The sequence below is a fragment of the Dama dama genome, chromosome 5, assembly GCF_033118175.1.
Source record: "Dama dama isolate Ldn47 chromosome 5, ASM3311817v1, whole genome shotgun sequence".
NCBI lineage: Eukaryota > Metazoa > Chordata > Mammalia > Artiodactyla > Cervidae > Dama > Dama dama.
Genome location: NC_083685.1, coordinates 130,195,804 through 130,213,232, shown reverse-complemented (window position 1 = coordinate 130,213,232; position 17,429 = coordinate 130,195,804). Strand labels below are relative to the sequence as shown.

At 43.4% G+C, this 17,429-nt stretch overlaps 1 protein-coding gene and 1 pseudogene across 1 annotated transcript in view; one reads left to right on the top strand and one right to left on the bottom strand.

The window, feature by feature from the left end:
- The window catches only part of LOC133057887 (ATP-binding cassette sub-family A member 10-like), a 55,341-nt gene that overhangs the window by 14,841 nt on the left and 23,071 nt on the right, over positions 1 to 17,429 (bottom strand). Inside the window, exons 20-26 of the mRNA XM_061144996.1 lie at positions 16,522 to 16,720; positions 14,171 to 14,337; positions 13,267 to 13,400; positions 7,754 to 7,891; positions 6,028 to 6,129; positions 4,724 to 4,891; positions 4,418 to 4,531 (exon numbers count right to left, since the gene is read on the bottom strand). Of these exons, the coding sequence (XP_061000979.1) occupies positions 4,418 to 4,531; positions 4,724 to 4,891; positions 6,028 to 6,129; positions 7,754 to 7,891; positions 13,267 to 13,400; positions 14,171 to 14,337; positions 16,522 to 16,720 (1,022 nt within the window). The remainder of the gene's footprint in view (positions 1 to 4,417; positions 4,532 to 4,723; positions 4,892 to 6,027; positions 6,130 to 7,753; positions 7,892 to 13,266; positions 13,401 to 14,170; positions 14,338 to 16,521; positions 16,721 to 17,429) is intronic.
- LOC133057967 (kinesin-like protein KIF11) lies at positions 8,110 to 12,353 on the top strand (annotated as a pseudogene).

Genomic DNA, 17,429 nt, shown 5'->3' with positions numbered 1-17,429 from the left:
TCAGCTATAGCCAGACGTGCTGGAGTGTGAAGTCAAGTGGGCCTTAGGAAGCATTACTACGAAAAAAGCTAGTGGAGGTGATGGAATTCCAGCTAAGCTATTTCAAATCCTAAAAGATGCTGCTGCTAAGTGCTGGACTCAGTATGCCAGCAAATTTGGGAAACTCAGCAGTGGCCACAGGACTGGAAAAGGTCAGTTTTCATTCCAATCCCAAAGAAGGGCAATGCCAAAGAATTCAAACTACCCTACAACTGCACTCATTTCACATGATAAACAAGGTAATGCTCAAAATACTTCAAGCTAGGCTTCAACAGTACATGAACTGAGAGCTTCCAGATGTACAAGCTGGATTTAGAAAAGGTAGGGACCAGATATCAAATTGCTAACATCTGTTGGATTGTAGAAAAAGGAAGGGAATTTCAGAAAAACATCTATTTCTGTTACATTGACTACACTAAATCCTTAGACTGTGTGGATCACAACAAACTATGGAAAATTCTTAAAGAGATGGGAATACCAGATCACCTCACCTGCCTCCTGACAAGCCTGTATTCAGGTCAAGAAGCAACAGTTAGCACTGGACATGGAACAATGAACCGGTTCCAAAGTGCGAAAGGAGTACTTCAAGGCTGTATGTTGTCACCCTGCTTATTTAACTTATATGCAGAGTGAAGTGAAGTGAAGCCGCTCAGTCATGTCCGACTTTGTGACCCCGTGGACTGTAGCCTACCAGGATCCTCAGTCCATGGGATTTTCCAGGCAAGAATACTGGAGTGGGTTGCGATTTCCTTCTCCAGGGGATCTTCCCAACCCAGGGATCAAACCCCAGTCTCCCACACTGTAGGCAGACGCTTTACCATCTGAGCTACCAGGGAAGCCCCATCATGCAGAGTACATCATGTTAAATGCCGGGCTGGGTGAAGCACGAGTTGGAATCAAGATTGCCAGGAGAAATATCAATAACCTCAGATACGCAGATGACACCACTCTAATGGCAGAAAGTAAAGAAGAACTAAAGAGCCTCTTCTCTTTTTAATTTACTTAATAGGAGGATAATTACTTTACAACATTGTGATGGTTTCTGCCATACATCAACATGAAACGGCCACAGGTACACATGTGTCCCCCACTTCCCCCTCCCTCCCCATTCTATCCCTCTGGGTTGTCCAGAGCAGTGGTTTGGGGGCTCTGCTTCAGGCATCAAACTTACACTGGTAACAAAGGTGAAAGAGGAGAGTGAAAAAGCTGGCTTAAAACTCAACATTCAAAAACCTAAGATCATGGGACCTGGTCCCATCACTTCATGGCAAATAGATGGGGAAAAAATGCAAACAGTGACAGACTTTATTTTCTTGGGCTCCAAAATCACTGTGGACGGTGACTGTAGCCATGAAATTAAAGGACGCCTGCTCCTTGGAAGAAAAGCTATGACAAACTTAGACGGCATATTAAAAAGCAGAGACATCACTTTGTCAACAAAGGTACGTATAGTGAAAGCTATGGTTTTCCCAATAGTCGTATACAGATGTGAGAGTTGGACCATAAAAAAAGCTGAGCACCAAACAATTGATGCTTTCGAATTGTGGTGCTGGAGAAGACTCTTGAGAGTCCCTTGGGCTACAAGGAGATCCAACCAGTCAACCCTAAAGGAAATCAACCCTGAATATGCACTGGAAGGACACTGAAGCTGAAGCTCCAATACTTTGGCCACCTGATCTGAACAGATGACTCATTGGAAAAGACCCTGATGCTGGGCAAGAGTGAGGTCAGGAGGAGAAGGGGGCAACAGGGGATCAGATGGTTGGATGGCATCATCGACTCAACGGCATAAGTTTGAACAAACTCCAGGACATAGTGAAGGACAGGCAAGACTGGTGTGTTACAGTCCATGAGGTCACAAAGAGTCGGACACGACTGAGCAGTTGAATAACAGAAGTTTAAAAAAAATAAGGAGATATTGTGTGAGTCAGCTGTCCATACATCCAGTCAATGAGTCAACCTATAATGTGTCAGGTACCAAGATCTTATGTATATGAAACTGATCACAGAATTTAAAAAACTCTTTAAAGTGTTCTCTCCACAAGCACAAGAAATATTTTCTCACAGAAAAAGCAACATAAACTGAAATAATCTGAGGGTTCATCAGCGTATTTTAGGACCTTAATCAGAATCTCCTCAAAGGTTCACTGGCTGTACCGTTACGGTTATGAGAGGTATTGTTTTAGCAAGATGTGTGTTAGTGTAGCTTCAGTCCCACAGAAACCTGAAGCTAAGCTTTCTAAATCTAACAGTGCAGGAAAAGAACTTATCTTTGACCACCCTACTTCCTCCTTTCCATCCCTTTCTTTCACCTTTTTTTTAAAAAAAGAATTATTTATTTGGCTGCATCGGGTCTTAATTGGGGCTGGGGGACTCTCTAGTTGTGCTGCACAGGCTGAGTTGCTCTGTGGCTTATGGGATGTTAGTTCCTGGACCAGGGACTGAACTTGCGCCCTCTGCATTGCAAGGCAAATTCTTAATCATGGAAAGGCCCCTTTCTTTTTGTCTTACTTATCGTACAAATTAGCTCATCCATCGTTTCTAACCCATTAGAAAAATTAAAATAATCCTTCCATCAACTCTTCCTTCCAACAAGCAACAACAGCTACAACCTCTGTCCACAGGACTTTCCAGGCAAGTATACTCAAGGCGGGTAGCCTTTCCCTTCTCCAGGGGATCTTCCTGACCCAAGGACTGAACCCTCGTCTCCTGCATTGCAGGTGGATTCTTTACCATCTGAGTCACCAGGGAAGTCCTAGGATTCCATACTTAAAGGTCAACCAAATATGAACTCTCAATTAAGAAAAAAAATCAAACCTACAAGGCAACAATCTACTAAGTGTGAGTAGAGAAGGGGGAAAACTACAGATTAAAACTATTTGAAGACTTTAGCTACTAGAATCATCAAACAACAAATGCAAATATTTCAATTAAATGTACACATGTAAATTAAATTCCACATGTAAATTACATGTGGAACTAAGAAAAACACAAACTAGTATCAAAAGGCTGTAAGGAACAGTTCAGCAAATTTGAAACAGAACCAGAGTTCTGAAAAGCAAAATTGAGGTTTTAAAAATCTGCCAAAGATTAAAGATAATTTAGACACAGTTGAATGGTTTTTGGTCATAAAGCCACTGTTAGAATAAACAGGGTCACTACATAGTTTCCAGACTGAAACATACCCAAAAGAATAGTCTCAAAACATACAAAGCAAAATTAGAGAATAAAACTGACAAATCTACCTGTCTATTGGGATGCATGAGAAAAAAGAATTAGATCAAGACCAGTTCCAATGGTTAAGGAGATATTACCTTGCTATAACATTTAACCATCATATCACAACCACCAATAAAACTGGCTCAGAATTACAGGTATACAGGGATGAGATTTAGAAGCTAAGAAGCAACTTAATCACCTTTAGGATGTCTACTGTTGCAATGAATTCTCGAACTGGTTGCATTTATGACATTTCCGCCCACAGTAAACCCAATCTTTGGATACCACCCACAATGACCACCAGCGTAACTCTCACAGCCTTAGAGAAGTAAGACCTTGGTCTCCTGACCCTAATCCTTCCACCATGTCCCCAAAACAGACAGGAGAAAGGCAAGTTCATAAGAAAGAGAGAAAGGATAGAACATCTTTCCTTTTCTCGCCAAGGGTCCTCAAACTAAAGGCATGCCTGAAATGCAGCTAGAGAAGAAAATTTTCATTGTTTATAAGATTAAAGTTACGTTTTGGACTCAACTGGCCCTTTTTCAGTACTTAAAGCAAATCTTAATGAAAGAAACAAGATTATGTTAATATCCGAAATGGTCAGAAAGGTATGAGAGCCTGCTCAAGATGTCAGCAAGGCCTGGGGAAGGAGATGCAGCAGAATGTGTGTAAAGTAATAAATAATTTTATTTCTTAATAAAACTTTTCTCTGTTTACTTGCTTGCTTATGTTATTTGTCAATATGGCCACCTAGCACAACTTTTTTTTTTTTAATAAAGAGAATTAATTATTCAGGAGGCAACCCCCCTGAGTTGAGAAACTTGGGCTCAGGTCTCGTCCTTTAACATTTTCCCCGCTCTATAAATGAGGGAATTAACCCCAATGATCTAGCCTTTCAGCTAGGGCAGGTCAGGATTTTTATAGCTGTTTCATCTCTTTCCAAAGAAACAGAAGTGCCAAAAAGAAACTTTTGAGAACAGAAAAAAAAGGAAAGAAAATGAACTGAAACCTTAAACCATGAACATGGCCAAACAAAGACCAAAGTGCTAAGGAAGTAGTTCCACTTCCAAGTATTTACGCTTAACTGTCCAGTTTTAGAAAAGGAACTTCAGGGAAACTTCATATAAATATGCATGGGTGTACATTTTCAGATACTTACAAGAAAAAAGCTGAGAGACCAAAAGCCGTTATTTTTCCTTCCCATGGGAAAGAGGAGTGAAATCACGTACGTGAGGAGTATGAGACACGCCGCACAGCCGGCCACGCAGACCGCCTGACAACACAGCGTTAACAGCAAGGTTAGAGGCAGGGCCGTGGCAGGGTGAGGGGCAGGCAGAGGATCGGGTCACAAAGCTGCCAAAGGCAACTTTCTTGTACATGCCTTTGGTTAAGCTCAAAGTGTTAACAAAAATGAGTTTTTTTGTTTTAATTCTATTATTATATTTGGGGGAAGATGATCACTTACCAGAGCAAACACGAATTCTAATACAATCGTGAATTCCAAAAGTACGCAGTACATTAAATGTATCGAAAAAAGAATTCCAAAATAAAATGAGATGTCCACCAGGGCCTGTCCACACCAGCATGCTGACGGACAGAGGCCTGAGATCCGTAGCTGAGACTGAGCTTTTTGCTGGCGAAGAAACAGAAGGGATACGGGCGAGGCTGAAACCTTGGGTAAAAGAGGTATTTTGTTTCTGTGAAAACGTTAATTTTTAGTAAATTTTAGAAGTAGTATTCTGCAGCAGTTTTTTTTTTTTTTTAAAAGTCTACGTTCTTTTATATAGCAAATCCGACCTTCAGGAATTTGCTAGCCTGGGTTTAGGAAGCAGGCCACAGGACAACTAAGACACTAATACTATTCCAAAGAAAACAGTGTGTCTCCCAGGTGGTGCTAGTGGTCAAGAATCCACCTGCCAACGCAAGAGACGCAGGTTTGGTCCCTGGGTCGGGAAGATCCCCTGGAGGAGGAAAGGACACCCCACTCCAGCATGCTTGCCGGGGAAATCCCATGGACCGGGGACCATGGTGGACTGTAGTCCACGGGGTCGTAAATAGTCAGACATGACTGAGCACAGAGAGCACGTGACCAGAAAGAGCGTTTTCCAAATCACCTGACAAGCCGAGGGGGCGGGAGGCATGGGGAGGCCACTGACACTGCAGGAAACGTCTGACCTGTGCCTCAAGCTGATTTAAAGCCCCCTTTACAAGAATGGAGTCAAAAAGCAGGAAATGTGATATAGCTTATATTTCACACTAAAAAATTCCCTTTAGAATTGTAGATTAACTACACACTGTCAAAAAGGAGTGCATTTTCCACCGCTGAAGCTGACATGAAGTGATTCCCTTGGTAAAAAATATGTATGTATCTGGCTGTGCTGGGTCTTGGTTGCAGCATGCAAGCTCTTAGTTACAACATGTGGGATCCAGTTCCCTGATGAGGGATCGAACCTGGGCCCCCTACATTGGTAGTGCAGAGTCTTAGCTACTGGACCACCAGCAAAGTCCCTAGGGTGAGTCCCTTTAAAACCAAGGTTACCTTACTGTGTTCAATCATGAACTTTCTCACCTCTTTGACATCACGATGAACCATTTAATAAAAATGCATACTTAGATTAGAGTAATACAATTCATGTGTAAACATTTTTCTTGAAGGGCTATCCTGTGTGTATAAGACAATAAAATCCCAGTTTACTGAAGTCAGATAGAAGCATCTCTCCTCCTCCGCCCACCCACCATGCACCCCCTCCCTCTCATCCATGCTCTTACTTCGTAATTGCTGACGCTGTTCATCCCAATGTACGGAGAAAGGCAGTTTACAATGAGCAACAGAAGAAAATCCAAAATGCCAACTGCCCATGTTGGGTCGTCCTGCAAGTTCCAAACACATCCGTAAGCTACTGCGCTTGTTACCAACCACACACTCAAACACAAGGCTCAAATACATTTAGGGAAAGGGTGAAAACATCCGAATGGAAGGATATACCTGATTTAAGAAGCAAACAAAGAGCAAACATGTTTGCTACCCTGAAAGGCAGGTTCCATTCCCAGGAACTGCATGCTTTCAAGAGAAATTTAAAACCTTAATTTTACATGCCTGTGTTAAGAAGACAGACAGCAGGTTCTCTTGCTTATCTGTATCTGGTGTGTGCGGGCTAAGTTGTTTCAGTTGTGTCCGATTCTTGTACGACCCCATGGGCTATAGCCCACCAGGCTCCTCTGTCCATGGGATTCTCCAGGCAAGAAGACTGGAGTGGGTTACCATTTCCTCCTCCAGGGGATCTTCCCGACGGAGGAATCGAACTGTGTCTCTTATGTCTCCTGCACTGGCAGGAGGGTTCTTTACCACTAGTGCCATATCTACCATAATCAAACCCTTCTGTTAGGAAACATTTGAAGGCTAAGAAGTGGTTATTAAAATCATGTGTTATCAAAAGTTGCACTGCACTCCACAAGATATAAAAGATAAAACAACCAAGACCCCAAAGGACACTGTAATATATAAAGTGACAGAACACTAAAACTTAAAAATAATCACAAGCTGAGGGTTAGACCATACATTCCATACCTGCTTTAATCAGTGACTGTGAAATGCTCAGTAAATTCCCCCAGGGAAATCTGACATAAATTAAGAATTTGGGTTGGAGGGTTCTCTGGGTGTTCTAGGTTTTCCAAGACAATCTGTTCATTCATTAATTTCAGAAAATATGTATTGGGTACCTAAGAAGTGTAAAAAGCTATTTCCGACTATGAACCAAAAAAAGCCCAAATTATTAACATAGTTTTTTAACAGTTCTCTGTCATTTTCAATGTTTCCGTGTCCTTTAGGATCTTGGTTTTTTCGGGTTCTATGTCTTAAGGAGCTGGCTGTGATTTTTAACCAGACTCAATTTTTCAACCAGACACAAGAGTGGGGCCATTGATAAAACATGACTTGATAGTGTATTAAGTGGTGGTAAATGAATGGAAAAAATAGAGCCACATAAAGGGTCAAAAACAACAGGGTACATTGGACTTACCAGAATTCTATTATACATTTACATTTTTCCATTAAAATTTAAAAAATAGTAATGAAGCTAAACCTTAGGTGAGGTGAAAAACTCTTATCTTTCAGAATAACGGCAAGCATGTATTGAAAGCTTACTCTCCCCCTTACGAAACTATAGCTCCCTAAGGTCGGATTGTTTTTTTTTCCCTGTGCCATGTATGCTGTATCTCCAGCATCTAGAAGCACCAGGTCATGGCAGATACTCAAGAAATACTTGCAGAATGATGAAGACGGTACGTGCCAGGCTCTGCTGTAGGCGCCTGATAAGCTCACTTAATCCCCACAGTTTCATGTGCAGGAGGTCCGAGGACGTCCCCTCTTACAGGAGAGGCCCAGGAAGCAGGAGAGCTTGCAGGGAGCAGGCTGCAAGCTCAGGCACAGGCTCCAGTGCCCCTGCCCCTTCCTCCCAGCTGAACTGCCTCTCACAGAAGTTACCCCTCTACTTACGAGTGGAAACGTGCTCCTCTCCGTCTTAATAAGCTCTGTGACGTTAAAGATTCCAAGCAGGGCATTGCTAACAATCCCAATAAGAACAGGAAAACAGTTCATCCTCTTGGTATTGCATGCAACTGAAAATCTGTAATCCTTTAAAAAAAAAAAAAAAAGGCACACAAATATATGCTGTAAATTAGAGTAAATCTCCTTATTGCATAGTCTGTAAATTATTAGGGTGGAATTAGGATAAGAAGGAGACAATTAGCTTTTCCTTGACACTTCTCCCTACTGGAATTGGTACAAGAATGCCTTATTTTTGTAATTTAAGTGACTTATTCTAAAAGTGAAATAAATGAACATTCACGAACATGGAAAGATGTCAAAGATCTAGATTCTATGTGACAAAGAAAGTCGTAGGACTTGTCTAATATGATTTAAATTTAGAAAATATATTTCTGAATGTGAGATCATTCTAGATATAGTGAGTTGTGTTTTTATAAAGGAAAAGAGTGTAGAAGATAATTACTAAATGCATTAACATAAATATAATATGAAAAAACAAGTGGAATTATGAAGAGAATTTTACCTTCTATGTTACATACTCCAGTAATGTTTGAATTAGTCTATTAAACAGTATTGCTTTTTTCTGCTTTATTGAGATATAGTGAAAGTCGCTCAGTTGTGTCCGACTCTTTGTAACCCCATGGACTGACTACACAGTCCATGGGATTCTCCAGGCCAGAACACTGGAGAGGGTAGCCGTTCCCTTCTCCAGGGGATCTTCCCAACCCAGAATTGAACCCAGGTCTCCCGCAATGAAAGCAGATTCTTTACCAGCTGAGCTATCAAGGAAGCTTTACTGAGGTATAATTGGCAAATAAAACTGAAGTTATTTAAAACACTCAGAGTGTGCATAGCAGTGGGAGTTCCCTGGCGGTCTAGTGGTTAAAACCCGGTGCCTTCCCTGCCACAGCCCAGGTGCAATCTCTGGTTGGGGAACTAAGACCCCTTAAGTCATGCACTTCTGACAAAAGCTCAAGGAAAACATACACTTTTGATATGGTTTTTGGAGCAAATACTAAACAAATTGACGTTTACCAAAGTGTTGTTTGTCCAATTCTGGATGAAGTTATTATGGGCTATAAGTGCACTATTTTTGCATATGGCCAAACCGGTACTGGAAAAACCTTTACAATGGAAGGTGAAAGGTCCCCTAATGAAGAGTATACTTGAGAGGAGGATCCTTTGGCTGGTATAAGTCCATGTACTCTTCATCAGATTTTTGAGAAAATTACTGATAATGGTACTGAATTTCCAGTGAAAGTGTCACTATTGGAAATCTATAATGACAAGCTCTTTGATCTCCTTAATCTGTCTTCTGATGTTTCTGAGACTGCAGATGTTTGATGATACCCATAGCAAAAGAGGAGCGATAATCAAAGGTTTAGAAGAAATTACAGTACACAACAAGGATGAAGTCTATCAAATTTTGGAGAAGGGGGCAGCGAAAAGGACTACTGCGGCAACATTGATGAACGCCCACTCTAGTCGATCCCACTCAGTTTTCTGTTACAATACATATGAAAGAAACCACAGTTGATGGAGAGGAGCTTGTTAAAATTGGAAAGTTGAACTCGGTTGATCTTGACAGCAGTGAGAACACTGGCCGTTCTGGAGCAATTGACAAGAGAGTTCTGGAAGCCAGAAATGTCGATCAGTCCCTGTTGACTCTGGGAAGGGTTATTACTGCTCTTGTAGAAAGAACACCTCATGTTCCTTAATCGAGAATCTAAACTGACTAAAATCCTCCAGGACTCTCTTGGGGGCCGTACAAGAACATCTATCATTGCAACAGTTTCTCCTGCATCTCTCAATCTGCAGGAAACTCTGAGTACATTGGAATATGCTCATAGAGCAAAGAGCATACTCGATAAGCCTGAGGTTAACCAGAAACTCACCAAGAAAGCTCTGATTAAGGAATATACAGAAGAGATAGAGCGTCTGAAACAGGATCTTGCTGCAACTCATGAAAAAAATGGAGTGTACATTACTGAGGAAAATTTTAGAGCTATGAGTGGAAAACTAACTGTTCAAGAGGAAGAAATTGTAGAATTTGTTGAAAAACGTTGCTGCTGTTGAGGAAGAGCTAAATAGGGTTACAGAATTGTTTATGGATAGTAAAAATGAACTTAACCAGTGCAAATCTGACCTGCAAAGTAAGACACAGCACTTGAAACCACTCAAAGACATTTGCAGGAAACAAAATTACAGCTTGTTGAAGAAGAATATATCACCTCAGCTTTGGAAAGTACTGAGGAGAGACTTCATGATGTTGCCAACAGGTTGCTCAATACAGTTGAAGAAACTACAAAAGATGTATTTGGTCTCCATTATAAAATGGATCGTAAGAAGGCAGTTGATCAGCATAATGCAGAAGCTCAAGATGCTTTTGGCAAAAACTTGAATAGTCTGTTTAATAATATAGAAGAATTAATTAAGGATGGCAATAAGAAACAAAAGGCCATGCTAGAAGTTCACAAAACTTTGTTTGGTACCCTGCTGACATCCAGTGTCTCTGCACTAGACACTGTTACTGCAGCAGCACTTGGATCTCTCACATCAATTCCAGAAAATGTGTCTGTCTACACTTGTTTCTCAGATGTCTAATGATATTGAAAGAACAGTCATTAGCAGCAGAAAGTGAAACTGTACTTCAGGAATTGATTAATGTACTTAAGACTGACCTCCTCAGTTCACTGGGAACAGCTTTATCCCCCACTGTGGCATCTATTGGAGAAGGCAATGGCACCCCGCTCCAGTATTCTTGCCTGGAAAATCCCATGGATGGAGGAGCCTGGTAGGCTGCAGTCCATGGGGTCGAGAAAGAGTCAGACACGACTGAGCGACTTCACTTTCACTTTTCACTTTCATGCATTGGAGAAGGAAATGGCAACCCACTCCACTGTTCTTGGCTGGAGAATCCCAGGGATGGGGGAGCCTCGTGGGCTGCCGTCTATGGGGTCGCACAGAGTCGGACACGACTGAGGCGACTTAGCAGCAGCAGTGGTATCTATACTGGAAATCAACAGTCCATGGAAGAATATTTTCAAGACTTCATCAATTGTGGCTAATAAGATAGAAGATCAGAAGAAGAAAATGGATGGCTTTCTTAGTACACTGTGGAACAATCTACATGAACTAAAAGAAAATACAGTTTCTTCCTTGGCTGAATCACAGAAGGTGTGTGAAAACTTAACTGAAGACGTGAAGAAAGCAAAGAAAATCCATTCACAGGAACTTTACCAGTTAATCAGTCTTTGGAAGGAGAGATTCTGTGATTTGGAGGAAAACTGTAAAAACATCCAGATACCAGTTAGCAGTGTTCAAGAAAATACAGAGCAAACGCAGGAAACTATGAAACAGGAAGGTCTGGTTTCTTCAGAAAATTGCAAACAAAATCCCTCTCCTCGGACCGCACAGGAAGGAGACCGGCAACAAAGCCCAGGGCTCGGAACCCTGCAAGCTCGCCCTATCTGCGTCTCGCTACCGCCTGAATGTTCTTCCCCTTTTCCTCTTTCTTCTTCGCGGACGGGTTCGGCTGAGGGGCCATGGCTGTCCCCTGGGAGGGCCGGGTCAAGAACTCGGGCGCCGTGGGGCACGGACCTGGGTGCCCTCCTCCCCTGCTGGGTGCTGGCATGCCTGCGGGGGTCGCTGTCGCCCAAGGGCCATGGCTGACTGTGGTGTCTGCCCCTCAGTAGCCCGAGCCTTCCAGTCACGGGCCTAGTCTCCGTCCCAAGAAACCAAGCAACCACTCCGCACCTCACTTTTTAAAAAGGAGCCGACTGGCCGGGCCAATGGCAGCGCTCGCGCGCAAAGCACCACGGGATGCGGTGTCGTCATCAGACCCCGCCCCAGGGCGTGGCCCGCAGAAAAGCAAATAGCTAGTCCTTCGGTGCCGGCCTGGAACTCGTAGTCTAGTGGGAGACTGTCCCTGACTAGTGAACCAACGTCTCTAGGCCAGAGTTTCCTCATCTGCAGAATGGGGCTGATAGCAACTGTCTCAGACAGTTGTGTGAAAATTAAGGAGCTGGTGAGGGTAAATAGTTTAGGCTATAATGACCATGTAAGCGCTCGGGAAACCTAGCCGTGATTGTAAATGATATTAGAGAACTGTAAGATAGTGCTGTGGAAGCACAGAAAAGAGAGGTTCAATGCAAGCCCCTTTCTCGGAGGAAGCGTCCAGAATCGTCTTGAAGAATAATTAGGAAATGTTAAGGCTACCATGGGTACTAAATTGTGATGAAAAAGACACTGAATGTTAAACTATGAATTTATCCTTTGAGTGATGAGAACTCGTCCTCGCCAAATGATTCCAAGCAAGAAAGCAAGGTCAGATTTACATTTTCCGACCACGGTCCTGCAGTAGCTGTTGCAGGCTCAATTTACCTGGTGCACCATTCCCGCAGGCCTGTCAAGGAGGTTGCGCCAACGCCCGCGGCCGTCAGCCTACAATTCCCTGCAGGCTGCGCTCCCCGGTTCCTCTCAGGCTCAAGTGACCGCCTGCTTCCGTAGGAGTACTCTGGGCATTTTGGCGGTGTTTACGTTTACTTGACCAGATTAGATGTGGGTCGTAGACCCAGGAAATAAAGAATCACGGGCCTGTGCTATACTTGGCTCTGGGAACTTCACTTTGGGACCGTCCTTAGCCCACAGGAGCCTAGGTATCTTTGTAGTTTCCTAAGTGATGATGGCCAGATGGGGTGGAAATTTCGCTGGCCTCCTTAAGTGTTCCTTTGCTTATTAACCTACCTTCTTCCCCCAAGGAATCGACACATCTACAGCTCAGATGAATGGTCATCTCATCCTGCATAGCCGGTTGTCTACTGATATCTTCTCTTAGATGGCTCACCAGCATCTAAACGAACCTATCCAAAATGGAACTCTTCACCCTAACTCCCCTTACCTCCACCCTGATCTTTCTCATTTAGACACGTGGTTCTAACCAGACCTTTGATTCCTTTGTTCTCCTTGTCCAATGCAGACCTGTTGCTTTTATCACTTCTGCCCTCCACTCTAGTCCAAGTCTCTTTTATCTCTACCCTGAATAACTATTCTTAATAAACTCCTTAACAAGTTAAAAAAAAAAAATTAAAGAAGGTGGAAAATGTGCCCTGTGGAGGATTAAAATTTCATACCTTCTTCTAAAAAGCGGCAAAGCAGTGTTCAGGTTATGTTGATTATAGAGTAATTGAGCTGCTTTTCTATGATTCATAATTATTTGGATGTGGCAAAAAGCCATGCATGATAAAAAGTACATGGAAGCAAAAAAAAAAAAAAAAAGATTCAGATCTATCATTTCCCTTGGAATTATAATTTGAATTGTTGAATGTGTGTGTCTTTTAGGCAAATGTACTGAGTGGTAAACAGAAGTAGATCTTTTTTCCTCCCCCTTTAAAATAAAATCTATTTAAAAATAGAATTTGGTTCCACAATCGTGTTTAAAAAGTACATGGGAGCAAAGGTACCTTGTGGCCACCAGACACGATGACGGCTCCATTGTAGGAAGGGTCGTCTGAGCCGTTTCTGTTTCCAGCATCATCTACTTCCAAAACGAGACCCTGACGCTTCAGGGACTGCACAACGTCTTCAATATCGGATCCTGAAGAAGCCCGTGAAGAAGGGCAGCATAAGAGCAGGAAAATCGGTGTCAAAGCTTTAAGATGAGTTTCCCCCTCGGTGAAGGAGGCGTAGCCTGACCGGGTGGAGCCCCCCAGTCACGCTCGGAGCCTGAGGAAGCGCGCCCTGACGCCGGGACGTCAGGCTCCAGCCCACCCTCTCCAGGAACTCATTTCCCTGGCAGTTCTTAGTCATTTCCTGAGAGACTCGTGATTCTCACGGAAATAAAACTTTCCATCAGTGAATTGTACAGACTTTTCAGAACTCCGCAACGTCTGTAATTACAAGTAATACGCACAAAATCCCCCCCCTCAGGACCCAGACGTGTTTGCTCTGGTGACGCGAACAGTCCTGCTGGCCCGGGGACCTCAGCACGACGCTGACAGCCCTGGTGACCGGGTCACGAGACCGGCACGGAATCGAGCGAGCTTGACATTTTCCATTCTGTCCGTTATTTCTCGTGATTCGAAAACGAGTCCTTCAGTTTCCTCAACTTGAAGATGCGGCAGGCTAGACAAGCACTGCTCTCACCCCTCGTGTTGTTGTCAAGACAGGTTTGCGCTCCTCAAAGCTGTTGGACAGTAAAAATTGAGACTACGGACTTCCTTGGTGGGCCAGTGGTTTGGACTCCACGCCTTCACCGCTGAAGGCGTGGCTTCAGTCCCTGGTCAGGGAACTAAGATCCCACAAGCTGCATGGCATAGCCAAAAAAAAAAAAAAAAATTGAGACTAAATTGAAGGTCTATTTCTCACCTGTATTGTTGATGATCAATAGATTGGTCAGAGGAGTTTGAGGGAGCTGTTCCAGAGAAAGGAAGTACATTCCGGGTGAAAACTCCCAGTGATCATCATGAAAATACACTGAATACATGATCTTCTCGAAGATAGTGGGGATTAAAGCAATTCCGAACACCACTAACCTAAGTCAAAGAAAATGAAAACGTGAATCTAAAACATGTTCCCTCTGATTAAGTCACAGACACACTCTTTAAAGGCCAACCTATGGAAATTCAACACGCAGATATGCCATTTAGTTACACAAAATGGAACCTAGAGTGAGATTAATCTGAAAGTGGGCCCACATTTTTGCATAATTCCTATCACGTTTCTAGGTGTCCGAGGCGGACGGAGGACCAGCGGAGAAGGTGAGATCCAGCGGGTTCCTCCGCGGGCGTGCTGGCCGACCAAGGACGTGCGGAAGAGTCTGCGGGGCCTCAGACATCCTACCTAGGGACTGTTTTTAAAATATCTTTTAACTCTTGTTGCTTTATTCTTTTCTTCTTTCATTTTTATTTTTTAAATTATAAAAGTATGATAACACATTGACAGGAGACTTGGAAAATACAAAGTGACATATAGTTCCACTATACGTTACAATTATTGTTTAACTAGATAAATTAAGATTTTTAGTTGGGTTTCAGTATTAAAACTCTCAAAAATTAATAGAAAGAATAAACAGCAAAGTAGGATATATTAACAGTAGACCTGAAAAGAACAATGAGCCAATTCAACATAATAAAGATTTATCTAATATAAAAAAGTGTGATGGACTCAGAGGGCCCGGCTCGGGAGTTCTGAAGGGCAAGGAGCCGTGTTTCACACTGTGGCTTCAAGCGTGCCACATGCATGATTTCAAGTAAAACTTGACCTTCTGCCCGCTGTTGCTTGACATGTATCTTAACTTTGATGAAACTAGATGCAATACTGGATACACCAGCTTCAGATCCTAGAGCTCACTCCACCAACCGTGAGTGAACACTTCCAAGCCATCTTTCTGCTTCGCTAGCAAGTATGTGTGTCCACTCTTTTCAAAAATCCCCTTCCTGTCAGACCTCAGACTCTGTCAGCCTCGCAGCTCCTAGAGAAAGAACGACGAAGCCCACCGGAGAGAACCTCCCTCCTGTCTTATCAACCACGAAGAAGACAGATCCAGGGACGTGCCCGAGGCCCCACTCCACCCCTGTGGTATCACGGGCGACGCTCACATCCGAGGCCGGGCCTCAGTGCTCCTCTGGGCCTGCTCCCCGCCGCTCCCGAGACCTCCCACACTGAGCTCATCTCTCCTTCATCCTCCCTGCCGCTCCTGCTGGCTCATTCCCATCATCACTGAAGCATGTTCTCTCTTCATAAAGAAATAATGAAATCTCCTTCTGACTGCAGTCTCCCTTCAGCTACTGGTCATAGAAAGAACAGTAGAAATTCCCTCTGTGGTCAGGCACCTCACAAGCATTATCTACATTCAGGCTTTCTCTTCGTAAAACCTGAAGGACTTCCCTTTTGCCAAATACAACAGATGCTTCTGGTTCTGAGCCGTCATTCTCCACCACTTGTTTGCTAATCCCTTCACGTTCTCTAGTCTTGGCTCAAAGGTGACCATTTCAATGAAACCACCACTGACTCACCTATTGGGAATGAACGCTAACTCCCTCCCCAGCTTCTTGGTCTACTCTGCTTTGTATAAACTATTATATAATGCATTTAGTTTTTACATTTATCACTTTTTACCTTTCCCCCCAATCAGAAGGTAAACACTACCAAAAGGGCACAGATCTTACTCAAACGAAGCAAGTAGAACAACTGTAGAACAGTTCATAGGCTTCAGTAAAGATGTGTGTTGTACTGAACAAACAGCATGGTTATTAGGGAGTTACTTAATTGCTGCTTTTCCCCCTGACAGATCGTACGTCTCAAGGCCTTTTCAGTGGCATTTACCACTGTAGGACGGTCCTGCAGGCACTCAAAAGAAACCTGTTACATGAATGAAGAAATCAATAGACTTATTTTCTTGGCATAGGGACCTTTTTTGCATATACGGACTAAAGAGACTTGAAGAGTCTGATAAGGACTTCCCTGGCAATCCAGTGATTAAGAATCCACCTTCCAATGCAGAGGGCACGGGTTCAATCCCTGGTCGGGGAACTAAGATCCCACGTGCCTTGCAGCAACTGAGTCCGAGCGCTGCAGCCAGAGAGCAGCCAGCAGGCCGCAGGGAGAGGCCGCGTGCTGCAGCTGGGACCCCACGCAGACGAGAGTAAGCAAGGGAATAAATATTTTAAAAATAACAACAACAAAAAAAACCATTTTTTAAAAAGTGTGACACTCACAAGGACAGGAAAATCTTCCTCTCACTCCTCAACTTTAAGAAGCGGAGTCTCGCCACCGCACAGACCTGTCGTCTCCAGAGAGCTGCAGAGCTGACGGTCTTTCTCACCTCAGGAAGGGAACAAAGGGCCTGCTGGGCTTCAGACTCGATGCCGGGGTCTGGGGTCACGTCGATTTCTGCCGGTCCCCCGACACCGGGATCTGTAACCATGTGATAAACTGTTACAAGAGGTTACGTTGTTTACATTTTCTCTTTAGAAACGTTGAGAAATGATGTTAGACTATTTGAAACAACACTTCTAACACATCAGCTACTGATATCCATAACTTTTGCATTCAAATCTTTCCTTCAAACAAATGTAATGGATGCACTTTCGGTGAGGGAGTGAGTCAGTTTAAGGACATGGTTTCAGCGTCTAGAGAAGCATGACTTCATTTGTATCTGTAGTGAAAGCTCTTCACTGAGGGAATTTTGCAGAGCGTGTCTTATGCAAAAACGCCATGATAAATTTCTACAGCCGAATTTCCTAAAAATTCTCCTCCTTCCTTCGTCTCCTCCAGAGGATCAGTTTATCACTGATGGTTGACAGTGACTTTTTCAAGACACCGTGGTGTTAAGTTAGAGAAAGTCCATGAAGACCTCCTGTTTGAGTCCCACCACGCCACACGTGAGCTGTATGATTGTGGCTAATCGCTCAAATGTGTAAATCTCACTTTCCCACCTACGTCATAATATAAATAGTCATTTATGGGGATTAAGAACAACAGAATCCTGGGTTTCCCAGGTGGGCCAGTGATTAAGAATCTGCCTTGGAATGTAGAGGGCACAGGTTCGATCCCCGATCCGAGAAGATCCCACAAGCCTTGGGGCAACTAAGCCTGTGCCCTAGAGCCCATGCTTTGCAACTAG